Genomic DNA, 26,170 nt, shown 5'->3' with positions numbered 1-26,170 from the left:
GGGCGGGGGCAGCTTGCTCTGTCCCGTTTCCTCCCTCCCGCCTTTCATAGGACAACCGCGTTCGCAACGTCCCGCCCCCTCATCCCGATTGGCCGGTTGGGTGCCGCCCGGCGGGCTTTGCGCCCGGCCCGACAGGGGGCGCGGTGCCGGGAGAGAGCGGCCGCCGCTCTGTCCCGCGCCTCCCGGGACTCGATGGTGCCCGCCCCCAGACACGGAAGCGCCGTGGCAGCGGGAGGCCCCGGCTCGCTCCGCGAAGGGCCCCGGCGCCCGGGCGCGGCAGGTGAGGGGCGGCGGCCGGCTCCGGGCGGGCCCCAGCGTCCCCGTCCCGAGCGGGAAGCCCCGCGCCTTGAACTCCTCCCCGCCCCCCGCCTGGGGCCCCTCCTCCCGGGGGTCCCCCTCCTCCTCTGGGACACCCCCGCCTGGGGCCGCTCCCCCCCGGGCCCCCCCTCCTCCTCCTCCTCTGGGACACCCCCGCCTGGGGCCCCTCCCCCCCGGGCCCCCCCCTCCTCCTCCTCCTCTGGGACACCCCCGCCTGGGGCCCCTCCCCCCCGTGCCCCCCCTCCTCCTCCTCTGGGACACCCCCGCCTGGGGCCCCTCCCCCCCGTGCCCCCCCTCCTCCTCCTCTGGGACACCCCCGCCTGGGGCCCCTCCCCCCCGGGCCCCCCCTCCTCCTCCTCCTCTGGGACACCCCCGCCTGGGGCCCCTCCCCCCCGGGCCCCCCCTCCTCCTCCTCCTCTGGGACACCCCCGCCTGGGGCCGCTCCCCCCCGGGCCCCCCCTCCTCCTCCTCCTCTGGGACACCCCCGCCTGGGGCCCCTCCCCCCCGGGCCCCCCCCTCCTCCTCCTCTGGGACACCCCCGCCTGGGGCCCCTCCCCCCCGGGCCCCCCCCTCCTCCTCCTCTGGGACACCCCCGCCTGGGGCCGCTCCCCCCCGGGCCCCCCCTCCTCCTCCTCCTCTGGGACACCCCCGCCTGGGGCCGCTCCCCCCCGGGCCGCCCCCCCTCCTCCTCCTCCTCTGGGACACCCCCTCCTGGGGCCCCTCCCCCCCCGGGCCCCCCCCTCCTCCTCCTCCTCTGGGACACCCCCGCCTGGGGCCCCTCCCCCCCGGGCCCCCCCTCCTCCTCCTCTGGGACACCCCCGCCTGGGGCCCCTCCCCCCGGGCCCCCCCTCCTCCTCCTCCTCTGGGACACCCCCTCCTGGGGCCCCTCCCCCCCGGGCCCCCCCTCCTCCTCCTCCTCCTCTGGGACACCCCCGCCTGGGGCCCCTCCCCCCCGGGCCCCCCCCTCCTCCTCCTCCTCCTCTGGGACACCCCCGCCTGGGGCCCCTCCCCCCCGGGCCCCCCCCTCCTCCTCCTCTGGGACACCCCCGCCTGGGGCCCCTCCCCCCCGGGCCCCCCCCCTCCTCCTCCTCTGGGACACCCCCGCCTGGGGCCCCTCCCCCCCGGGCCCCCCCCTCCTCCTCCTCTGGGACACCCCCGCCTGGGGCCCCTCCCCCCCGGGCCCCCCCCCTCCTCCTCCTCTGGGACACCCCCGCCTGGGGCCCCTCCCCCCCGGGCCCCCCCTCCTCCTCCTCCTCTGGGACACCCCCGCCTGGGGCCCCTCCCCCCGGGCCCCCCCTCCTCCTCCTCTGGGACACCCCCACCTGGGGCCCCTCCCCCCGGGCCCCCCCTCCTCCTCCTCTGGGACACCCCCGCCTGGGGCCCCTCCCCCCCGGACCCCCCTCCTCCTCCTCCTCTGGGACACCCCCGCCTGGGGCCGCTCCCCCCCGGGCCCCCCCTCCTCCTCCTCCTCTGGGACACCCCCTCCTGGGGCCCCTCCCCCCCCGGGCCCCCCCCTCCTCCTCCTCCTCTGGGACACCCCCGCCTGGGGCCCCTCCCCCCCGGGCCCCCCCCTCCTCCTCCTCTGGGACACCCCCGCCTGGGGCCCCTCCCCCCGGGCCCCCCCTCCTCCTCCTCCTCTGGGACACCCCCGCCTGGGGCCCCTCCCCCCCGGGCCCCCCCCTCCTCCTCCTCTGGGACACCCCCGCCTGGGGCCCCTCCCCCCCGGGCCCCCCCCTCCTCCTCCTCCTCTGGGACACCCCCGCCTGGGGCCCCTCCCCCCCGGGCCCCCCCCTCCTCCTCCTCCTCTGGGACACCCCCGCCTGGGGCCCCTCCCCCCCGGGCCCCCCCCTCCTCCTCCTCCTCTGGGACACCCCCGCCTGGGGCCCCTCCCCCCCGGGCCCCCCCCTCCTCCTCCTCCTCTGGGACACCCCCGCCTGGGGCCCCTCCCCCCCGGGCCCCCCCTCCTCCTCCTCCTCTGGGACACCCCCGCCTGGGGCCCCTCCCTCTCCAGTCAGGAACACCCCCTCCCCCCATTTGTGACTTTAACAGAGACAGTTTCAGTCTGTGGTGCACCCCTTTCCCTGTAGGGACACCCCCAGAACACCCCCCAGATTGAATCCCCCAACTGCCACCGGACCCCATTCCCAATGCACTAGGGCCACCCCTTCTCCTGACCCCCCAGCACTCTGTGTGCTGCAGAAGTGAAAGGTCAGGTAGCTGAGGCCCAGTCGCCAGGGTTTGGTTTTAAGGAAGCCCCTGAATTTACCAAACCTCATCAACAAGGAGTTGGAAAATCCTGTATTTATATGGAAACCTTGAGCTGCCTGTGTCAGGATCCAAACCCTCCAAACAGAGCTGGGAACTGGGGAGTGATACAGACTAGGAGCAAACATGAAATCATCCCGTGCAGTTTGACCGTCCAAAGTATACGGCGTGCCCACAGCAAACAGCCGACAATGGTGCCAAGCCGGGTCTTGACCCTGCAAGGGGTTCTGCTCTGTGCCCACCTGGAGCCCTATTGAAGTCACTGTGAACTGCACCAGTGCAGAGGTCCTACATTAGTCTTAACGGTCATTTCAGTCTTAAGAATCTGGTATGTTACTAACCCAGACAGTTCAGTGCTGTTTCTAAATGCGTGTAGGGTTTTCACCCGACAATGACAGCACTATTTAAGGAGCCAAACTTAAAAATCGCACCTCTGCCTGAATGTGTTTTTACCAGTATAACTACAAGTAACACATGAGGTTACTGTAACTGAAAGAGATTAGAAGGAATAAATGTTTTATTTTCAGTTTTCTTTTGTGCATTCATCAATCAGACTTACTGTTTTCCCTTGGAGAGAGAACTTACGGAAAAGTTGTAAAACTGCCACGTTAAACCGGGGGAGTTGGCAAGCGCAGCACCAGAAACTACTTTTAATTCACTTTTTAAACCTGGCTGGATTTCATGTTGGTGTCCCTTTAGCCAGGGTATAAAGCTCGGTGAGATTTTGTTGTGTTAATTTGAAATGGAAGAAAGTACCTTGTATGTGACACGTGGTTTTTCTTGTTCGTGTAACAAGGTGATTGGTCTCCAGATCTTTAAAATGCAGAGTCCCTGACTAAGACTCCATGCATCACAGACTCTGGACACCTCATACACCCACAAAGCATCGCTGTGACTATGATGATACCAGGCTGCTTTGGAAGTGTACTTATGTAGAATATTTGGATGCATGGCTCTGTGTTACCACCTAGAGTGAGCATAGTTCTCACATTCTTGGATGAGACCTTTGGTGACCAGCCCTGGTTACCTGTACAGTGTCCATCTACTTCCTATATTTAATGGCAAGATTAACCACACTGGCAGGCTTGTGCAGGAGCTGGCAGGACAACTGTCTCACCAGGCGTGGATTGTTCATTGGGTAGAATACCTGTTCAGGTGTCCTGGCCTCCATGAGCACCAGAGGAGCATTGTCTAACAGCCAGATGTTTTGGGTATTGACCAGGGCTGTTGCACAGAATCCCCCAGCCCTTGTTACTTGTGGCACTGTGGGTTTTCAGCCAGGGCATTAATGTCTAGATTTGCCACACTATGAATGATGATTTTTAACCCTTTTGAAAATGAACCCGATACCTGGTCACCTTCCAGGTTCTGTATAGCTCTGCCCCTTTATACTTATTTACCTTTCTGTAGCCTCCCCTTCCCCCTCCTGACTCCTCCAACGTTTTACTCTCATCTGCCTATGTCAGTCTCTCAATCACCGTCTTCTGCAACTCCCCCCCACCCCCCTGGCGAGTTTTCACTTCCCTGAACTCATCTGCAAGACTCCTACCCTTGCTAGGCTGCCTGTATGTATCTTGTATAGAAAATCCGGGTAGTTGTTCCCTTTTCTTGATGCCTGTCTCCCCTTAGACTGTGATCTCCTCAAGACAGGCACGGTCTCTGCTTGTGTGTTTGAAAAGCAGCTAGCACATAAGGGTGCTACCATAAAACATAATAATAATCATGTGCCCTGTGCTGTCCTGTTGTGCTTCTCTAACTTCTCAGGACGGAGTGGAAGTGAAGATGACTACAACAGTTTTACCAGGCAGCCCTCTACCTTCACAAGGGGACGGAAATGTTTATTACATCTTGACAGATGATTTTCCATATGGCAGCAAGCTCTTTCACGCCGGGAGCATGTGCTTCCTCAAAGAGAGGAATTATTTGCACAGTATCGCCTGTGGCCCGACTTCCACTCGTTTCTTGAGGGTCACCATGCTGGATGACAATTCCATAACCACTATCGATCCAGAAATTCTTCAGCCTGTGAAGGAGGAGGAAGCTGTTTTCCTTCTGGCCATCAACATCCTCAATGAGCGCTTGAACTGTTTCCTGGACAGGTGTAGCCTTGAAGCAGCGGTGAAGGCTACAGTGGGTCAACAGGTGGTGGTAGATCTCAACCAACAACAGTTCACTGGCACCATCCGCTACATTGGGAAGATCAGCAAGAGCCCTTTGTCCTCCCCGCTCTGTCCGTCCTACTTTGGGGTGGAGTTACAGGTACGGTGATTCGGGGAAAGGGGGGCTCTTTCTCCCCCCCTCAGTTAATTTTATATAGGCCCAGTGTCTCAGCCCAACGGAAGGGGGTCTCGCCAAGGGCAGTGGACTGGCATTGTCTCCCTGTTGCATCTTATAATCAAACCCCGTGTTCAGGAAAACAAATCTTGTTGCCCTGGAAGTGCTAGTTCTAATCATATTGCACTGAACGTTTAGCCTCTGAATCCTAATAGCAAGGCACTGATTTCCACTGGTAACAGCAGTGTACCTGAGATCAAAACTCCTGGGCTCTGTTCCTCCCTCCGTTCCAGACTCCCTGTGTGACTCAGGCTTCCCTGTCTCTCTGTGACTCAGCTTCCTCATTGTAAAATGGGGATGGGTCTATATTCTGATCAAATTGGTTAGTCTCTAAGGTGCCACAAGTACTCCTTTTCTTTTTGCGAATACAGACTAACACGGCTGCTACTCTGAAACCTATAACAGCTCTGTTGTTTGTATTGGGTTGGGAGGGTACCTCATTTCTGACATGAGGACATGTCACCGTGCCAAGGGTCAGGTGGCTTCTCTCTGATTTGTTGCTGCCCAGAATGTAATGTGCCTTTCTGCTGGTTCTTCAGGGTGATGGTGAAGGCAGAGGCCACAGTGATGGCACCTATAACGTCTCTGAGTATTTCAAGTGTAAGCAGAACCATGGGCTCTTTCTGCCGCTTAACAAAATCCGGTTTATCCCGGCGCTGGGCGGCGACCCAGCGAGAGAGGAGCCCAAACCAGATGTGGACAAGGTTGTTCCTGTAAAAGCAGGGGACACAATTGGCTTCTACCTGGATGATGTCTTCAGACAAGGCATAGCTATGGACGTGTACAAGGAGGGAACCCAGTGGCTTGTTAAAGTTTGCCCGGTAAGAGGAGCTTGCCTTCATTTTTCGTTGTTATCCTTGCAGCCTGCCTTCTGGTAGGAGCCTTATCAAGTTCCTGCACATGTGGTGCTGTTGTAGGGTTTTGTGGAGGGAAGTCTTTGTCTAGGGCAAACAAAACCATTGTTTCCTGTGGGAGACTTTCCTCATCTCACCCCACCACTTACAGATCATGTAGCTGACGTAACCCTCTCTTGCATTGTCACTTACAGGAAGAAGAAGGACCAACAGATGTTTTCAGGGACATCCCTATGGACTCTGTTGTGAAGGAAGGGCTGCTCTCCCCAGGTAAAGCAGCATACAAATACAGCCACCCTACCCGTGTAGAACCCAGCAGATTGGGATTTGCTTTGGGTTGGGTTTTTTCTTTTTCTTTTACCTCATTCTCTGCAATGTGACTGACAAGCCTAACAAACAACAGAAGAGTTTTACGTTTTTAAAAGGATGATTTGAGGGCTGGAGAAAATGCCCGACAATGAGAAGCTTAAAGAGCTTAGTTAATTTAGTTTATTGAAAAGAAGACAGAGAGGCTACCTGATTACAGCGTACAAATACCTTCCTGGGGAGAAAATACAGGGTACTAAAGAGCTCTTTGTCTACTGGAGAAAGACAGAACAAGAACCAATGTCTGGAAGTTAACGCCAGACAAATTCAAATTAGAAATAAGACATGGATTATTAACAGTGAGGGGATTAACCATTAGAACAAACTACCAAAAGGAAGCGGTGAATTCTCCAGAGCAGTATTAAAGGGCCTTAGCTTGGACTGAGAATCAGTCCCAAGTTTCCTGACTCTCATAAGAGTGGCCATACTGGGTCATACCAGTGATCCATCTAGCCCAGTACCCTGTCTGAAATGGCGGGCAGTACCAGAGTTTAAGGGGGAGCATACAGAACAGCAATTTTGGAGAGAGCCACCCATCTTCCCCTCCCGGCTTTTGGTAGTCAGAGGTGTAGGGGAGCCCCAAGCGCTATCTTGGCTAATAGCCATTGATGGACCTATCCTCCATTAACTCATCTAATTCTTTTTTTTAACCTAGTTTTACTGTTGACTATCACAGTATCCTGTGGCTGTGAGTTCACAGGTTAATTGTATGTTGTCTAAAAAATTACTTCCTCTTTTTTGTATTAAACCTGCTTCCTATCAATTTCCTCAGGTGACCCCTGATTTTTGTGATGTTAGAAAGGATAAATAACACTCCTCTAGTCATTTTCTCCTCACCAGTCATGATTTTATAGACCTGTGTCCTCTTCTACCTTAGGCATCTCTTTTCTAAGATGAAGAGCCGTGATCTTTGTAGTCTCTACTCGTATGGAAGCTGTTCCATACCTTTGATCATTTTTGTTGCACTTCTCTGAACCTCTTCCAGTTCCTCTCTACCCTTTCAGTTCTTCTTAGCTGCATACTCATAGATCCGTGTCTGAGAAGCACAGAAACCCTAGGTTGTATTGTTGTTAGGAAAACAATGCTGTGAAATATTCGGCAGCCACTTATTCGAATGAACAAAGATTGACACACACACTCCCTCAGCTCTTGTCTACGTTTTATTATGTATATTGTGATTTTTCAGTATTTGAGCCAGACATGGCCCTGGGATCTCAGAGACAAATGAAGCGAGAGAGAAGCGAGAGTGGAGAGGAATTGGAAAGTAGAAAACAATCCCTGGATGTGAACTCCATGGTACAGATCACCTTAGACAAGGGGAATCCAGTCTCTGGAATCATCCGCTGGTTGGGGTACATGCCCAAAATTGAGCACAAAATGGCAGGAGTTGAATTAGTAAGTAGCAAAATTATGTTTCTGTTCTCTAAGGGTACTAAGGTCAGAACTGGCATGTCTTTTGGGGGTCATGAGCATGTCTGTTTCCCAGCATGCCCTAGGTTAGGGTGCTAACATTTCACACTGCTTAATTAAAGAGTCAGGGTAGATTAAGCTGGCCTCTCTTGCTGGGATCGTGGATGGGATAATATAGATACTGGGACGCAGACTTTCCTTTGTGGAGGGAGAGGGGTATATTGGTGAGAGCATGGACCTGGGAGCCAGGACTCCTGAGTTCTGTTCCTAGCCCTGCTATTGGTTCATTGTATGAGCCTGGTCAAGTCTCCTCTCTATGTTTTTCCTCATCTGTTAAATGGGATCATTCTCACCTGCCTGCAGAGGTGTCGTGAGGCTTCATTAGTTATTTGCAAAGTGCTTTGAGATCCTTGGACAACAGCTGCTGCTGCTGTTGGGATTTGGATTCATGAAATTCATTCTGTGCTGACAAAAGGGATGCACTGGTCTAAAATGACAGGTTTCAGAGTAACAGCCGTGTTAGTCTGTATCCGCAAAAAGAACAGGAGTACTTGTGGCACCTTAGAGACTAACACATTTATTTGAGCATCAGCTTTTGTGGGCTACCGCCCACTTCATCGGATGCACTGGTCTAAGATGTAACTAAACCAAATGAAAAAATGGCTCAAAATAAGTACAAAGTTGTATGTAGTTGTCAGGTCATGAAATCCCATCCTAACGTCAGCCCTAGCACAGCCATCAGATATGTGCAGCTCTGACTGCGTGATTTGTTTAATAGTGCGTTTGGTCACATGTAGCATTTCAGTGGATCGTGCCCCCTTGTGGAGAAATTGTTGCTGTTACTCTTTTTCCACAGGGTTCAGAGCAGCGGCCGCGTTAGTCTGTATTCGCAAAAAGAAAAGGAGGACTTGTGGCACCTTAGAGACTAACCAATTTATTTGAGCATAAGCATCCGATGAAGTGAGCTGTAGCTCACGAAAGCTTATGCTCAAATAAATTGGTTAGTCTCTAAGGTGCCACAAGTCCTCCTTTTCTTTTTCCATAGCTGTGCTCACAAGCGCCACTTAATCTAACTTAGCGGCTTTCAGCCTTTTTTCATTTGCAGACCCCTAAAAAATTTTGAAAGGAGGTGCAGGGTCATTACCAGTATTCTATGGTAAAGATAACCTTTTGCAGACACCTTAGACATAGTCCACGGACCACAGGTTGGAAACCGCTGATCTAACTCATTCTTAGAAAGCCTGGCCTGGAACTGCTTGTGGATGGATTTCTGTCCTTTTCACAGGATGAAGAGAAGGGGGTCACAGATGGCGAATGGCTAGGCACGCGCTACTTCCACTGCCCCCCAAAGCGGGGCCTCTTTGTGAAGCTTCAGTCATGCCAGCCCGACATGCGCTTCCAGTGTGTGAGCAGTGGCCTCCTGGACCCCAGCACTTCCAGTGAGTTCCCTTAGAAGCTGATGACTCCGGCTAGGACAGGAGGGTCATATGTGGGTCATCTTTGCCAGTCTCTGTGTTGAGAACCAGCATTTTGTGTAAAATTATAATTCTGAGAGTCCAAGGAGCCCCCCTCCATTCCCAAAGAATAGTCCTGATGTATATCCTAGCACAACTAAATCTACTGCACTTTATATTCCCCCACCCGTCCCCATTAGAACTGACTCTAGGACTAATTTTGTTCTGTCCTTCTCTTTCTCATCTCTCCTCCTTCATTTCACCTTCCATTTCCTCATTTTCCAGCTATTAGTGGTACAGCCAGGGGATTGGGAGTTGGGACTCCTCGGTTCTGTTCTGACATTTGCCACTGACTTGCTGTGACCTTGGGCAAGTCACTTAAATTCTCTGTTGCCTAACTTTTCCTTTCTGTAAAATGGGGCTGATACTTGCCAACTGCACAGGGATGTTGTCACGCTAAAGTTGCTTTAATATCCCCTTGCCACTTGTGTCACCTGCTGGATCTGCCCTTCAGGAGGTTATTTGTGCTATAATGGAATAGTTATGGGCCACCTGGAATGGTAGGATGACCACACTGGCATGGAGAGGAGGGTGTAGATCTTTGGGACAGAGCTGTGGACCCCACAGAATAACTGCCCCTGCAGGGAAGTACAGATCATGCATCTGCATATTTGCCGCTTTCCTTGCGCTCGAGCAGCACTCCTTCCCTCCCCCAGTATGGTTAGACCAGCTTATCCATACCAAAGCCACGCTGGCAGGAATGCGGTGAATGGGCATTAATTTACCAACTTCGGCTTCCAGCAGCAGCCCTGAGAATCCCTCCAGCTGGTTGTTGGACGCTTCCAGTGCAGAAAATTTTCTAGGAATGCTTTACACAGAGATCCCATTATCTCAAGCTTACGTTCAGCTCGGTGTCAGGAAACTAGCTCTCTCCACTGTGGGCCCTTTCAGCGACAGGCGCTCGCTGACATGATGCTGAGGATAGTAGTGGCGGTGTGGATGGCAGGGAATGTGTGGTGGTTAAGAGTCTAGCGGCTGAACGAGTGATCAGCAAATTGCCCAGAGGTTCCCTCTCATGCTGAGGTTATGGGTCTGTGCTCTGGCAGCAGATTATAGTGGGTAAGTGTGCCAAACAATCAAATCCCCGTCCCAAAGAGGTTACGGTCTAAATGCATGGGGGGTACAGTACAGAACAAACAGAGTGGGTTGTGACCTTTATTGGTGGACTAGCCCTACAGGAAAGTACCAGGAGGGCAAAGCTGTCCCAAGTGCAAGGGGATGCTAAAAGTAGCAGTTTCTGTTATTTCTGTTGCAGGTCAGATGAATAGTCCTCAGGTTCTGGCTAATTTTCCTCCTCTCAGGAATGGCACAGCCGTGCATGTTTTACAAGGGCGCATGAAAGGAATTCAAGGCCATTGCAACTCCTGCTACATGGATGCTGCTCTTTTCAGGTAGGAGGCACTACTCTCCTTTAACCTCATGCCAAATGGCCTCTCTTGACCATCTCCCTCTGTTAAATGAGGTCCGTAATCCAGGGATGATGGTCTTTACTGAGCATCGAATCAGGCAGCTCACCAGGAGCACAGGGATTACACGTAATTTGCACAAAGAGTAGAATGCAATTGCTCTTTAATATAGAGATGCAGTCTGGAGATGACAGGTCCCAACTCCCAGTATCCTGAAGGAGAAAGTTCTTAGATGCTAAGCACACACCATTTGTGTGTAATGAAAAATCATAGGTTGCCACATTAGATTATATTACTGGTCCTCTCAAGTCTGGTATGTCATCTCAAGTAAAGGCCAGAAACTGATACTTCAGAGAAACCTCCAGTAATGCGCTTACCTGACGGTACAGTGCTGTATGTGGGGGAAAAAATCCCTTGGTGATCCCCAAAAGCAGTCAGTTTTAGCCTTGAAGAATAAGATTTGATTCTCACCCTGCCTAGCTACAAATGTTCCTAAATTTGTCAGACCACAGGATTTCACTCCTCCACAATTGATGGAAAACGTTCTCATTTCACGCTGCCCACTTTCACGCATTCTCTCTTTCCATCCCTTACATCTAAAAATTAATAGTAGCTTAGGTACAAAGTGATCATGACTTGATCGCGTTTATAATGTCCAAGTGGAATGAAGTTCAGATCAGTAATATTTATGTTTGGTGCTTTAAAAGGACAAATTTCACAAAGCTGAACACAGTTATGAGTCACATCAGCCAGGAGGAAAAATTTAATCAGAAAGATGTGAATGATAATTGAGAGGAGTTTAAGAAGATTTTACTAGGTACTGAAAAAGCCACAACTGAGGAAAAAGGCAGTGTATAGGGACACAAGGAGAAATGTATGGCCAGCAGAGTTAAGGAGTTTTTTAAGTATGTTAGGAACTAAAAGAATCCTAACAATTATATTGGTCCATTACTCGCTGAAAATGGTAGAATTATCAATACTAATGCAAAAAAAGGCAGAAGTGTTCAATAAATATTTTGCTTTGTATTGAGGAAAAAACAGATGAGACAGTCATATGATGTTGATGACACTCTTTCCATTCCACTAGTATCGTGGGAAGATGTCAAACAGCAGCTACTGAAGTTGGAGTTTTTAAAATAAGCAGGTCCAGAGAACTTGGATCCAAGAGTTTTAAAAGAGCTGGCTGGGGAGCTTGCTCAACTGTTAATGTTGATTTTCAATAAGTTTTGGAACACTGGGGAAGTTCCAGAAGACTAAAAGAAAGCTAATATGTCAGTGTTTTAAAAGGGTAATGGGATGACCCACGTAATTATAGGCCTCTCAGTCCGACATTGATCCCAGGCAAGATAATGGAGCAGCTGATACAGGACTCAATTAGCAAAGAATTAAAGGAGGGTAGCATAATTAATGTCAATCAATATGCGTTTATAGAAAATAGATGCTGTCAAACTAACTTGGTATCTTTTTTTTGATGAGATTACAAGTTGGGTTGATAAAGGTAATAGTATTGATGTAACACACTTCTCTAAGGCATTTGAATTGGTATTGCAAGGCATTTTGATTAAAAAAAACTTGAACGATATCAAATTAACATGGCACACATTCAATGGATTAAAATCCCGCTAATTGATAGGTCTCAAAATGTGTTTGTAAAAGGGGAATCATCATCGTGTGGGTGTGTTTCTAGTGGGATCCTGTAGGGACTGGTTCTTGGTCTTACGCTAATTTAACTGTTTTATCAATGACCTGGAAGAAAGTATAAAATCACCACTGATAAAGTTTGCAGATGACACAAAAATTGGGGGAGTGGTAAATAATGAAGAGGAACAGTCACTGATATCAAGCGAACTACATTCTTTGATAAACTTGGGCACAAGCAAACGATATGTATTTTAATATGGCTAAATGTCAAGCTGTACATCTAAAAACAAAGACTGTAGGCCATACTTACAGGATGGAGGACTCTGGGAAGCAGTGACTCTGAAAAAGATTTGAGGGTGATGGCAAATAATCAGCCGAACATGCGCTCCCAGTGCAATGCTGTGGCCAAACAGGCCTGAGATCCTTGGATGCATAAATGGGGAAATCTCCAATTTAGCACTGGTGCGACCGCTGCTGGAATCCTGGGTCCGGTTCTGGTATCCACAGCTCAAGAAAGATGTGGATAAATTGGAGATGGTTTAGAGAGAAGAGTCATGAGAATGATTAAAGGATTAGAAAATATGCCTTATAGTGTTAAATTGATGGAGCTCAATCTGTGTAGCTTAACAAAGAGAATGGTGAGGGGTGACTTGATCACAGTCTGTAAGTACGTACATGAGGAACAAATACTTGGTATTGGGCTCTTCAGTCTAGCAGAGCAAGGTCTAACATGAAACCAATGGCTGGAAGTTGAAACTAGACACATCAGAGGTGTAAATTTTTAACAGTGAGGGTAATTAACCACTCCATTGGAACAGTATTCCAAGGGTCATAGTGGATTCTCCATCACTGGCAATTTTTAAATCAAGATTGGCTGTTTTTTTTTTGTTTGTTTTTGTTTTTAAAGATCTGCTGTAGGAATTATTTTGGAGAAGTTCTATGACCTGTGTTATGATAGGCTTGGAAGGACTAGATATTTATTGGTTAATGTTGGTATAAACGTCCATTTCACCGCACACCCCAACAAAAAAATATTTCCATTGATGTTCATTGAAATTTACTGATAGGCAAAGTAAGACAAATGCGCTTGAGAACTTATTAGAGTTTGATTTAAGGATACCTGCTATGTGTGTTTTGCCATGTGATGTTGATAATTTGTGTTTTAATGGTTATAACTTTAGCTTTAACTTCTTGAATCTCAGTGTATACTGTCACTAAATAATTGTCTGGCGCCCCCCCCCCCATTATTTCCTCCAACTGAAAATTCAAGTTGATAAAAATATAAATATCAATGTTTATTTTTATTTTTTATTTTTTATTTCTTTATAATTTTGACAAAATTCTGCTGAGCCTCGCTATAGAGGAGGTCAGATGAGATGATCTCACTGGACCCTTCGGGTCTTGGCATCTGTGACACTGTAAATCTCTCTCTCTTTCTCCCTTAAATCTGTCCATCTCTATCCTGTGTTTCATTTCATAGAATCATAGAATATCAGGGTTGGAAGGGACCTCAGGAGGTCATCTAGTCCAACCCCCTGTTTTAAAACAAAAACCACTGCATTATTACCTGATCTCACTGTTACCAACCACTCTCTCTTCCCAGCCTCTTCTCCTGCACTTCTGTGCTGGACTCCATGCTCTTCAAGCCCTCCCTCCCGCCCGAGGGGCACGTCCAGAAGATCCTCCGGGATGAGATTGTGAATCCCCTCCGACAGTGAGTACTATATGTAGGACCACTGGAAGCAGCAAGTCTCTCTTCTGTAATCTCCATGCTGCTACCACCTCCTTCCAGCCAGAATTGGGTCCGTCACGGTTCAGATTAGGGCTGTCGATTAATCGGACTCGTGTGATTAACCCAAAAAAATAATCACAATTACAAAAATTAATCGCGACAAAAGAAATTGCAATTTTAATCACACTGTTAAACAATAGAATACCAATTGAAGTTTATTAAATACCTTTGGATGTTTTTCTACATTTTCAAATATATTGATTTCAATTATAACGCAGAATACAAAGTCTTTAGCACATCTGACACACAAATATCTTGCGCCACCGGCTACAACAGTGCCATGCGAACACCTGGTCTCACTTTCAGGTGACATTGTAAACAAGCGGGCAGCACTATCTCCTGCAACTGTAAACAAACTTGTTTGTCTGAGTGATTGGCTGAACAAGAAGTAGGACTGAGTGGACTTATAGGCTCTAAAGTTTTACATTGTTTTGTTTTTGAGTTCAGTTATGTAAACAAAAAAAAAACAAACAAAATCTACATTTGTAAGTCACACTTTCATGATAGAGTTTGTACTACAGTACTTGTATGAGGTGAATTGAAAATACTGTTTCTTTTGTTTTTTACAAAATATTTAATCAAAAATAAATATAAAGTGAGCACTGTACACTTTGTATTCTGTGTTGTAATTGAAATTAATATATTTGAAAATGTAGAAAACATTCAAAAATATTTAAATGGTATTCTATTATTGTTTAACAGTGTGATTAATTGCAATTAATTTATTTAATCGCTTGACAGCCGTGGTTCAGATGCTACTCAGACAAGGAGTATCCTAGAGATTCATATCTCTTGACCAACTCTAAAGTTCTTCTGCTCTTCCTTCCCACTCATATTAACCCAGCGAATGCTGAGATTGTGGATTTCCTTTGCTAAATGCTGGTGTGTTGTGTACTGGAGCATCATGATTCCATATGTACAGAATGGAGCCAGCCGTGTAGATAGTAATGTCCCATTTCAGAGGAATGGCTGAACGGGCCATTACAACTGGTTCCTTAGCCTGCTGGCCTCAAGGCCTCTGGAGGTGGATCTAAGTCTCACACTAGAATTCAGTCCTGGGAATGCTGCAGATTCCCTGGCAGGAGAAGGCTCTGGAGGGGTCAATAGAGAACTTGGGAGTGGTGTTGACAAGCCACATCCTACTCTCCTTAGCCAGAAGGGAGACTGTCATGATTCATGGTTGAAAGTGAGAGGGTTAAAGAAGGGATCCCTGTGGCTCAGAGGTCTCAGTCGAGGTGTTGTGGGAGAGGGGAAGAAATTTATAATTGAAGGCTGGGCCAAGGGACAAGCCCTGCACTGTCACATGAAGGACTTTGATTTAATCTTTGGCCCTGATTTCTTGCTCTTAGGGCTGGGAGTGATTCTGATAAGGGAGCAAAGTCTCCAGGGAGCAAGTAATCCATGTTGCTTAAACAGCTGGCTCATAGAAATACTGAAAGGCTCTAAAGGGTTACCCGTGCACTGCCAGGCTGTAAGGCTGGTGACTGAGACATAACCTCATGGTGGGTAGTGAGTATCCACTGGCCTTCATCAAGGATATTTGGTCCACCCCTTTCCTCCCCCGGTGCTTATGGGACAGCAGTGTAGTTTGTTCAGCGCTGCTTGTGGTCGGGCCTCTGGCACTAACTTCTTGCCTTTCGGGAGGGTGCATCTTAACTTGGATATTGGCAGGTGGGCTCCATGCTTCACTTGCTGTATTTTCTGCCCCTGAGATGTAAGTTTGCCAATGCACAAAGAGCTCATCCCCAGCTTCCCCTCATTCCCAGGAATGGCTTTGTTGCCGCTAATAGCGTGATGCATCTAAGGCAGCAGTTGACGGAGAAGGGCCAGTGCTCGAGCTTTGCCACGTCTGAGAAAGGTAATGTGCTCTCTGCAGATGTCTTATATCAGAGTGGTCTGTCTTATCTTCCCTTTTTCCCAGTCGGGCAACCCTGCAAGCTAGTTTCCTGTCTTCCCCCAGAACACTTGTTTTTAAATAAATGTTCTGCTACCTGGAGAATTCCTCAGACGTGTCAGCTTAGGTTTGGTCATGCAGGAGAGTTCCCCAAGTATGATGGAAAGATTGGAATTGCTAGGTCCCTTCTTGCTGGCCTGTTGCTCAGAAGAAACCACCACCAAAGCAAAATTTGCCCTAGGGGGGTTTCTGTCTGACCCATTGGTATTTGCAGTCTGGCGTTAAACTCTGTAGGCCTGACAAGGGGTGTTAACCACGTTGTCTTTGCCAGATTCCACGTCTCATCATTACATTTTGCTCACCTAAATTCCTCTGCAGATTTAGTTGGATACAGATTCTTCGTCTTCATTTGTTGTTCTTAATTGTTATGTATGTTTGAACAGTTACCACATTCCCATCCAGAGGTAGACAGCCTTATGTCTCTTGCTTGTCTCAGAGATGATATTTGTAAGATATGCAAAAGAAAGGGGCTGGAGAATGCCAAAGGATTATTGAAATTATTGATGCTACCATCATGGCTGTATAAATATTAAAAAGTAGAAGTTATATTAAATCTTCTGCTGTCATGTCCTGTCATTTACTGAACAGTATTTTAGTTTGATCTGTTTGATATTTTCTTTTATCTTGTCCAGAGACAGCCCAGACTTTTGCTCTTCTTCCAGTTTCCAGCATTGTCTCTGGTTTCAGTGTCCGTTAATGCATTTGGTGCTGGCAGTAAACATCCATCGAGATCTTTCTCCCCCGGCTGTTTGAGTGCAGATGAATGGAGTAAATGTACCTGCAATGCATGAATGTGATTTTTCCCTCAATATAGCTAAGAAATCATTCAGCAGTGAAGGTGTTAAGAGAAATGTGTCCTTTTACTAGGCTTCTGGGCTCTCCTTCTCCCCTATCTCTCTATGGAAGGTTCTTTCGGTATTTACACTGACCATAGAACTTTCAAACTATGAAACTAACCAAGTGTTTTCAGCTCCTAATCAGACCAGCGCCATACCTGGAGTGAGAGAGAAGCAGCTCATTGTGAGGAACACCAGCCCATATTTGACAGTGCTTTTCCCTTTCTGGAGGAGGTGGGACAGGGAAGTGTGTTGCCTTGGCCTGATCTGTGATTTCTCTCAACTTTCAGACCCAGAGGAGTTTCTCAATCTCATCATGCATCACATCCTGGGAATAGAGCCACTCCTGAAACTGCAGTAAGTTGTCATCTCTCTGATGACAGTGGACTGTGCTGCCCACACCTGAGAACTGGGAGGGAAGGAGGTGACTTGGTCCGTTAGATAAGGCCTGACTGGAGAGGATCGGTGAATTTCCCTTGTTCGTGAAGGAGATGGAAAAGTGTGTCACTACTCTGTGCCCATCTATTCTCTGTTGTGACCCTGAATCCCTACCTGCCCATCACACTGTGGTCATATTCCAGGAAGGCTGTACCTGGAAGATGAGAATTATAAATAATTGCCAGATGTGCCACCTTCAGGGAGTGATGAAATGCATAGAGTAATCCCTGGATAGGGTCAATGGTGGCATGAGAAACACAGGGCTTGTCTTCCTAGTCTTCAATAGGTTGGCTGTGGACTAGTATCACAAATACCTCTGAAGAGTCTCGTGTTTCTGGACTGCCAAGGGGAATCCACTGAGTTTAGTCTCAGAAGCCCTGTTTTGTGGGGACTCCCAAAAATACCTGCATTGTTCAGGAGTTTAGACCTGGGTTGCCAGCTTTCTGGGTTCCCCGTGGAGGAATGTGCAGTGGCTTGTATCATGGAGCTACTCCATGAAAAGCAGTGCATACAAAGAAGCCTGTCTCACTTCACTCCAACCCTCCTGCTAGGGGCTGCTTAATAGGAATCCTTTCTACACTGTTCCAGCATTGTTGCTTCAGGGGAGCACAAGGATCCTGGAGGATCTTTCACTATTAGTTGCCTTGGAAATGCAGCAAGCTTTGCTTTGCAGTTTTCCAAGCTGCTGGATCACAAAACGGGCACCTTATAACTCGGATATAGGAATCTTCTGGTCACACTGTAAAGCAGCTGACTTACAAGAAAATCAGTGTGTCTTCTTTTTTAAATTAAAGGGGAAAAAAGTGTGTCTGGCCCACCCATCGCAGAAGAGCAGAATGCAAGTCAGAATGATGCTTCGTCGGTATCTGTCACCCACGGCATTTGTTGGATGTTTCCAGATGACAGATGCTTAGTTTTTTGAAAGCTAGATCTGGGAGCCCCTTGGTGCCAGGGTTGGAGGCTGTGCTAGAAACACAAAGGCTGTGTCCTGTTAGAGCTCTGCCGTCCAGGGCACCAAGGGCACATAGATAGTGCGGAGAGGCAGCCCCCGCGCCCTGACTCTGGACCGTTGCTCCTAGGTCTGGAGGCCAGGAGGAGCAGGAGTGTTACTGTTACCAGATATTCATGGACAAGCAAGAGGAGCTGGTCGTGCCCAACGTGCAGCAGCTAGTGGAACATTCCTTCCTCTCTTCCAGTCTCAAGCTAGTGGAGGTGAGTGCAGCTGCCCCTTTCGTCTTTCACATCCGCCTTCCTTCCCTGCCCCTGCACACGACTGCTTGGTAGAGCGTTTTACGGCCCATCTCCACAGCAAGGCCGGTTAGCGGATTTATGCCTAGGATCAATGCAGCAGAGCCCCGCAGCACACCACCAGAACTGGAGGGGTGCAGTGGAGGATACGAAAGGGGGTATGGACACTTCACGGATAGTGGGCTGTGGAGAACGTGTCATCCAGCTGCCGGGCTGGGGAGCAGGTCCTAGAGGGGATTGTGTCGGCAGGGCAAGGCGTCGTCTCCCCGTGTTTGGTGACTTGCTTTTTTTTTGTCCAGATCCCCTCCTGTTTCATTATCCAAATGCCACGGTTCGGGAAGGAATATAAAATGTTCAGCAAAATCATTCCCTCCCTGGAGCTGGACATCACCGACCTGCTGCTTGACAGTAAGTTCCTGGACACTGGTGATTCGGGGGCTGTCTTGCACGTGGGCACTGAGGCAGGCTCGTTTGGATCCAGGTGGCGAGGCTGGCCTAGCTAGAGTGTAAGTGGTACAGTAAGGGCAGGACTGTGATGTGATTCTTCTGCACAGAGCGGGACTTGCATGGCAGGCGCAGGGGCCAGAGCATACTGACTTCCTGTCACACAACTACTGCTGACGTTTGTGTTCTCACTGTAGGTCCCCGGGAGTGCTTCGTGTGCGGGGACGTAGCCACCCAGGAGTGTTCCGAGTGCTTCAAAGACAAGATGTTCGCAGTTACCGGGATGAAGCAGTACTGCAAGTCCTGCTGCAGACAGGTATCCAGTTTCCCCCTCCATGTGTTTACTGGTTCCCCAGGAGGCAGATCACAGACTGAAACCTCTGGCTTCCCTTGTGTTCTCTGCAGCCAGTCAGGTGGGAGGCTCCTTCCTAAGCAGACCAGCAGTGCTGACTGGATCAGCCGCGCAGGGTAGTTGCTGCAGGATCACGAACTTGCACATACATGGCCCGTCATCCGTGTGTTTTACCACGCTGGGGCCCTGATTCTGGGAAGGCTCTGAGGGAAGAGCCTTTCCACTTCCTGCAGCACCCTCGCTTCTCCTTAGAGGTCCCCATCCGAGCGCTGCCCAGGATTAGTAGCTGGGTCTGTCAGGATGTGCTCAGATGGAGAACACGGCCTGCTGCGGTGTGTGTCGGTGGGGCTGAAGAGTGGTAATAATCAAGACAATGGCAGGCAGCATGCTGCAGTCTCCTGGCACATGGGAAAGACCCAGCTCAGGAACTGAGCGGAAAGCAGGTGACCTCAGAACGAATTGGTGACCGAATGCCAGCCTGTCCCCAGACACCTCCTCTTTCCCTTTAGGGTAGGTGTATATAAAGTTGCCGTAGCCCTGCTGACTCGCCAGTGCCCCCTGTTGTCTGTCCCCAGGCTCATTCTCATTACCAGCGCAAAGCACACAGGCCGACAAAACTGCATATCCCTGAGGAGTTTCAGGGCAGGAGCCACATGGACAGCCCCCGAATCCCACGGGAGAGGATGGAGCTCTTCGCAGTGCTCTGCATAGAGACCAGTCACTATGTCTCCTTTGTGAAGTACGGGCCGGAGAAAGAGAACTGGCTGTTCTTCGACAGCATGGCTGACAGGCACGGTGAGCAGGGGCTCCGCTCGAAGTGGAGGCTGGCCGGCCCTTTGCACCTGGATGACCCCATTCAGGAATTGCAGTCCCAGCGCACAACGGTCTTGAGTAATTTTTCCACAGATCTGTAATGTAAAATAGGAGGCCTGTGTCCAAACTCCATTGGGTCCGTCTGCTGGGAAGCATGGAAAGGTGTCACTTCAGTAATAAGTAAAACTACTCCCTACGCAGCATTGCAAATGAACGTACCGTTTTACAGGGAGTTTAGCGCTGGTGAATGGTGCTGGCTTGACAGCTCAGGAGGCTGACGTCCTCTGTGTAACTGTAGAACAGGTAGTGGCCAAGCACGCTGCCCCATCACTGGCCACCAGTGCGCTTCAAACCTCAGCTAGAGGGACTTTTTTCTAGGCGTGCAAAGACAGTCCTTGGCCCAATCAGTCCTTGGCCTCTCTGCTGACACTGCCAACTGGGGGCCCAGTTAATGCCACTTGCTCTAGTTTTCCTTTGTGCTGTAGACACCTGTCCCCTGGTAACTGAGACTTGGGCTCACCCCCTCCCCCCCCCTCTCTCTCTCATATTCAGGTGATGAGAATGGCTTCAACATTCCCATTGTAACGCTGTGCCCTGAAGTTGCCAAATACTTGCAATTGCCAGTGGCAGCACTGGCTATGGAGCAGCCCCGGGACATGGAAGGCGTGGCCAAACGCCTCTTCTGTGATGCCTACATGTACATGTACCAGAGCAAGAAGATGGCACTTTACAAATGACACCAGGCCTGGGCTGGGAGAGACGCAGCTACTCCCGTGCGGAGCCGTGAGACACTGGAAATGGGGGCTTGGTTCAAACCAGACTGTAGCTGCCTGCAGCTGCTAATTGAGAAAACCCAGCCAGAGTCCAGGTCAGGTGACCTTTCAGTTTTGCCTCTGCTAACCTCTTCCGAACTCAAGCGTCAGACTCTTGATAAGAGCAGCATTCAGTGGTGGAAAGCCTGTGGCTGGCTTTAGCCAAGTGACAGTTTGGACCTTCTGCAAATCCACACTCTGAACACTTTCACATATCCTGAGTGAGAGAACTTCACCTTCATCCCATTCCCCTGCCCACTCCTCAGATTTCCATCATCCTTCCTTCTCCAGACCCTCTCTACAGCTCTGGGCCCACCAGAACCCCTCCAGCCTTCCCTTGTCCCAGTTAACTCTTCCCCAAAGCTCAGGAATCAAGAAGCCCAAGTCAAGGCGTGAGTTGTGACTCTCAGATTTTCAACAGAGCTTAAGAGAACTGCATGAGGCCTCTGGGTGACAGCTCATGGGCTTCCTGAATGTAAATGCAAAAGTGCCTCCTAGATGGTCAGGAGTCAAACATCTCAGGAAGGGAATTGTGCTCAGATCTGCACTAAATTCTGGGGTATGTGACTATGATGCTGAGGTCCCGGTAACGGGCTGTTCTGAACATCCCCATTCCCTGGTCGCAGACTTGCACTTCCTTATTTATAACTCCCTTGTGTTCCTTTACTCCCCCTGTTCAGCGGTAATGTCTCTGACACGCTGCTTAACAGCCGTAGCACTTTTTGTTAGAAGTCCCCTCTTTTTAGACATGGTTCGACTTGAAGCTTTGTGTCGCTGTTTCAGGCTGCACTTTGAACAAAAATATAATTTTAAGAACAAAACTGGGGCAGATACAGTCAAAACCAGCATAGGAATGTCCTCCCTCAAAGGCTGTGTGATTGCTCGGAGTGTGTGGCTTTCTTGCTGGAGCTCATCATTTTAAAACTCATTGCTCTGGTTTCCAGAGATCCATGTGGAACAGCGAAAACCAAACAAACCTCCCAGCAAAAATGCTTTTTAAAAATGAACACGTTCAGGTTTTCTGCCCGTAACAGGACTAAAGGTAAGAATCTTTATGGGGGGCGTTGTTGGCTTTTAACTTTTTTAAAACAGCAAAGTTAACCTTTGCAAATTTGGTACTGAGCCTGCAGCAAAGTTTGTGTTCACCTAATGCTGGTAGGAGGCCCCTAGGAGAGCCTGTGCTATGGACCAGGTTGCCCAAACTTCGCCCAACCAAAGTCCACATGGACAACTTGTCAAGAAGCTGAGGGGTGCCCCGAATGGGTGTAGAACAGGTAGCTGATTGCAGCTGCCCTCTTATACATGTGGCATGGCAGCTGCAACTCACAGCATGTAACACTATCTTGATCTGAGTAACCTGTCTGTGTGGGTCAAGCTGGGCACAGATGGGGGAAGTCATGGTTCATTGCATAATGGGTTGCATTTGGCCCATCTCTGGCCACCCTGTTGTTAACCAGTGCAGTGCTAAATATGAGTGTTAGCTGATAAAAGCCTGTTGAGTTAATATGCCAGTTTGAGCACATTCTTCTGTTTCCATGTGGAGGCCCCCTTTCAGCTGTTGGGAAAATTATCCACATAACGAGCTTGGATTTGCCAAAAGGCCTTGAGAACGACAGCAAATGCTGTTATCTTAGCTGGCTTTCCAAACAAGCACAGAAACCAGAGAGTGACTGACGCAAGCCAGGAAATTCAGAGGGAGGCTGATGGCCCTTCTCGACTCAAAAACGTCACCCTTGATTTTGAAGTTTTCATCCTTAGGGGCTGATCCTGACCAGTGCTGAGCACCTATAATTCCCATCGCCATGGGGTTTTTGGGTGCTCTGCCCCTCTCAGCATCGCCTGCTATTTAAATCCATGTTAGATCCTGTGTTTGCACCATGCCTGGGAGCGAAGCTTTTGCGGTTTCGAAGGTAACAGTAATAGTGTTAGTTTAGTGTTGTACACACATGGGCTCCAGGAGTACAGGAGGTTTGAAAGTCTCCAGCAGATCCCGGCCCCAAATATCTTCTCCCATATAGCTGGTTTCTGTTAACATATCAGGGATGTGTTCTCCAGGTGTCCTGTGCTTCTCTTGCCTCTTAGCTGGTCTTGTATGAACTTCAAGTTCCTCCACTCGCTCCCAGCTCCACCATGGCTAATTCGGTGCTTCTGTCTGAGGAAGTCAGGAGAGCTTTGGGCCACAGGGCTCCCTCAGCAATGGGATTCCCTTAGCCAACCCACCTCCTCACTTTTATCCTTCTTGTTCACTGCAGTTATGTCTCTGGCAGGAAGATCAAACTTCCTTAAAGTGTTGGTTGCTGGGTTCTCCCGCTCTCTAATGTAAGCTTGCTGTGATTAATGCCCTGTTAACTATAGAGCAGTAGAAACCTCTTTGTCTGCTCTCTTTCAAAGCCATGAGGAACTGTTCTGGCCCAATTTCCATATGACATTTCTTAACAGCTCTGGCCTCTTTTCTCAGGTATATCATGGGCTGGGGTTCTGTGTCTCAAGGAGCCATCCTGTGGTTTCTTAGGGTGCGAGTTAGCTCTTCTGGGATTTTACAATGTAAATGGTGACTATCGGATGATTTTTACTTTGGATATTTATGTGATTTGTTTCTCTTTATATTTCTAAGCACACGACACCTTTTTTTAATTGTCAGAAGTGCCTTCTTGACGTGATATAGATCCTGCACAGGGGACAGAGCAAGCCATGCTTCTAAAAGAGCTGATCCAGGGCACATCCTTAAGCTCTGTAGAGTTTCCACTGTTTTCTCCCCCTCCCCCCCCAATGCATATTGCAAAAATACCAAAGCAGCTTTCAGCACTTTTGAAATGAATTTCTCTGATCAGGACAAGAGTTAGTGGGATGCACAAATCCAGTCGGATTTCCCTCCATTCATTGTGCATTAGCAACGTCCATCAGTAAGTCAATGCAGTATCCTAAAAACTAAAGGTGGAAAGGTTTTAGTGCCAGAACAAGTGGAAGCCATTCATTTTCGCCTATGGATGCTGCATGATTTGTGACATGTCACACTAGCTCGTAACACTGGGAAAGTCCAGACTGCGGGTATCAGATTGACTTCACTTGGAATAACCCAGTCACTGCTCTGATGCCTGATAAGTCAGACAGGAATAATGTGCATTGGCCTCCCTCAGTGCTCCCGTTCTAGTATATTGCTTGGTTGATGTTTTCTGTACTGTTTAAACCTCTGTATATTTTACAGATTTGTTTCTGTTCTTTGATGATTGATGTGTAAGCCTCTTCGTTTAGTGGTTGCTGTAACTTTGCCTTAAACTGATTTGGGGAGAAGAATACTGGGTCTGATTTTTTTCAGGCAATGCAATTAATTATACCAGTTCAATTTGAATATGTCTTCAAATAGAGCCATTGGCCTGAGTGCTGGTGTGCTTGTTCTTCAATGAGCCGTTTTCCCAGAGTGGGGCTAAGGGGGTCATATTGTCCCCTATTGGTGGGAGCACGGCTAGAGTCAGAGCAGGAGCTCTCTGTCATAGTGGGGGTTGCTTTTCCCTCTCCGCTCCCCCGTCCACTCCTATAGTGTTCGGGTGATTCAGGAAACTAGGCTCTCAAGCGAAGTGTGGGAATCTGACAGTACGGAGATGACAGCTAGGAGCCATTTATGTGTCAAACTCCCCAGACTAACAGCCACCCTGGTCTTTGTGAATAACCCTGAGCAAACTGGCTGTATCTAAGGGTTCAGAGGGGTCAGGGATTGGGAAGTAGGAGGAGATAGTGGACAAGGAAGGGGTGTAGAAGACTGAGGAAAAGGGAAGGAAAATATAGGGCTGGTGAAGGGACAGGAGGCTTGAGAAGACTGTGCACAGGGCAGGAGACTGAGTGGGACAGGGTGGAGGACCTGGTCAGGAAAAGCTGAGATTCCCCACTACCTGGTGAGCCTACACATGCTGGTGCTTAGAACAAATCTCAGGGGAATCCTAGACCAGTTCTCCAGGTGGTAGCCCCTCCCCTAATTGTTCTGGTTCCTGCTCTCCGGGGTGGGGATAGCTTTGCTTCTCAGACCCCTCACTCTCTGCGCCTCTGCAGGGTGATCCCAACCAGCTGGGCTCTAGGAGTGGGTTACTGCTAGGACTGTTCTTGGATTCATTGGCCCTTCTACTTGAGGGTGCCTTCTTGCATTACAGCCTGAGCCTGGACCTCATGCTGCTGCTGCTGCCCCCCCCTCCTACCCCCAATGGCGGCACTACCCCTGCTGGAACCCTTTGCTTTCCTCCTGCTTTCCCCCAGCTCCATTCCAGCAGCTGCCCTGCTGGTGGGTCTTCAGCCCTGCTGGATAGCAGGGAGCACCACTGGGGGCTGTGAGGCTCAGCTCCTGCAGGGATCCCCGATTGCTGCCGCACCACTGCTTTGACTCCTCTTTAGAGCCCCCCTCTGCCCGCCAGGCCTCAGCCCCCAACCCGGGTCACTTGGTTAGCCTTCCCTCCACCCCCACTTCCTGACACAGGGATGCAGCAGTAGCTGGTGTTGGCTTCCTTGCATCAAGCCCAGGAGCAGATCTACATGGGGCGTGGCCAGCGGGGGCCTAAAGCTCTTCATCTGTTTGAGAGGCTCTTCTAAGGCTTCTAGCAGCAGGGAGGGGAGAGGGCTTGTAAGGGGAAGCAGGCCTACTGGTAAAGGGGATGGAGAGAGGTGGTGCTGGCTTAGTTCTGCACCTGGGCCAATCCACTCCCTAGTAGGGCCTTAAAGGGCCAGACAGCTTTTCAAAGGCCAGCTTTGCCTCTCCACTTGCAAACCATTGCACCTGATTTACTAGATCTGTAACCCTGTCCTTTGCCAAGGACCATCCGTGTCCCCTTCATATAAACTCTTACCCTTGCCTTTTAAACTGCTTTCACCAAGAGGCTTGGGTCTGGGAAGAGAGGCTTGAGAGGGGATCCATCCAGGCCGCATAGATCTACATGTTGCTAGCATAAGACTCCACAAGGGCAAAGCTAGGAGTGGTTTGGATCAACACCCTGTAGCAACATGGCAGGGTTTGGGGGGTTTCTTAAGCTGACACCATTGTTTTCATCCCAGCTGCTGTTATCTGTATCAGGCCCACAGTGTGCTTGGAGAGCTGGAGAATCTGGCCTCCCAATAGGGAAGGGGCCTTCCAGCTGGGACAGACAGCCTTGTGGCTGGCAGATAGCCCTGCCCCAAGCTTGCTTCACCATCGACAACTCCTTCCTCCACAATTCTCTGTCCTTCTCTCCCAATTTTAAAAAGCACTTTTTAAAAACTACATCACTGCAGACCTGTAGCAATGCAGTTCTTGCCCTTCTCTCGGCTTCTCTATCCACATAGCAAAGCAGGATCCCCTGCCTGAGAACTCCTGGGGCAGGGTACCATAGGCTGCTGCTGTACGGCCATTCCCTC

At 49.8% G+C, this 26,170-nt stretch overlaps 1 protein-coding gene across 2 annotated transcripts; it reads left to right on the top strand.

Annotated features, from left to right (window-relative positions):
- The first annotated feature begins 162 nt into the window (after window positions 1-162).
- On the top strand, window positions 163-24,176 carry LOC144260863 (ubiquitin carboxyl-terminal hydrolase CYLD-like). Of its 2 annotated transcripts, none has more exons than XM_077809711.1 (15): window positions 163-280; window positions 4,348-4,842; window positions 5,457-5,738; window positions 5,966-6,041; window positions 7,324-7,532; window positions 8,833-8,986; window positions 10,317-10,452; window positions 13,712-13,822; window positions 15,667-15,758; window positions 16,981-17,047; window positions 18,208-18,340; window positions 18,676-18,784; window positions 19,018-19,136; window positions 19,748-19,967; window positions 20,538-24,176. In XM_077809711.1, the coding sequence occupies exons 2-15, from the start codon at window positions 4,366-4,368 to the stop codon at window positions 20,720-20,722; spliced, it is 2,370 nt and encodes a 789-aa protein (XP_077665837.1). In that variant the 5' UTR covers window positions 163-280; window positions 4,348-4,365; the 3' UTR covers window positions 20,723-24,176. The 2 variants fall into 2 exon arrangements, with proteins under 2 accessions (XP_077665837.1, XP_077665838.1); XM_077809712.1 differs by lacking the exon at window positions 163-280 and adding an exon at window positions 3,225-3,299.
- The last annotated feature ends 1,994 nt before the right edge of the window (window positions 24,177-26,170 follow it).

Source organism: Eretmochelys imbricata, chromosome 2 (assembly GCF_965152235.1).
Source record: "Eretmochelys imbricata isolate rEreImb1 chromosome 2, rEreImb1.hap1, whole genome shotgun sequence".
Taxonomy (NCBI): Eukaryota; Metazoa; Chordata; order Testudines; family Cheloniidae; genus Eretmochelys; species Eretmochelys imbricata.
This window is presented reverse-complemented; position numbering and strand designations above follow the sequence as displayed.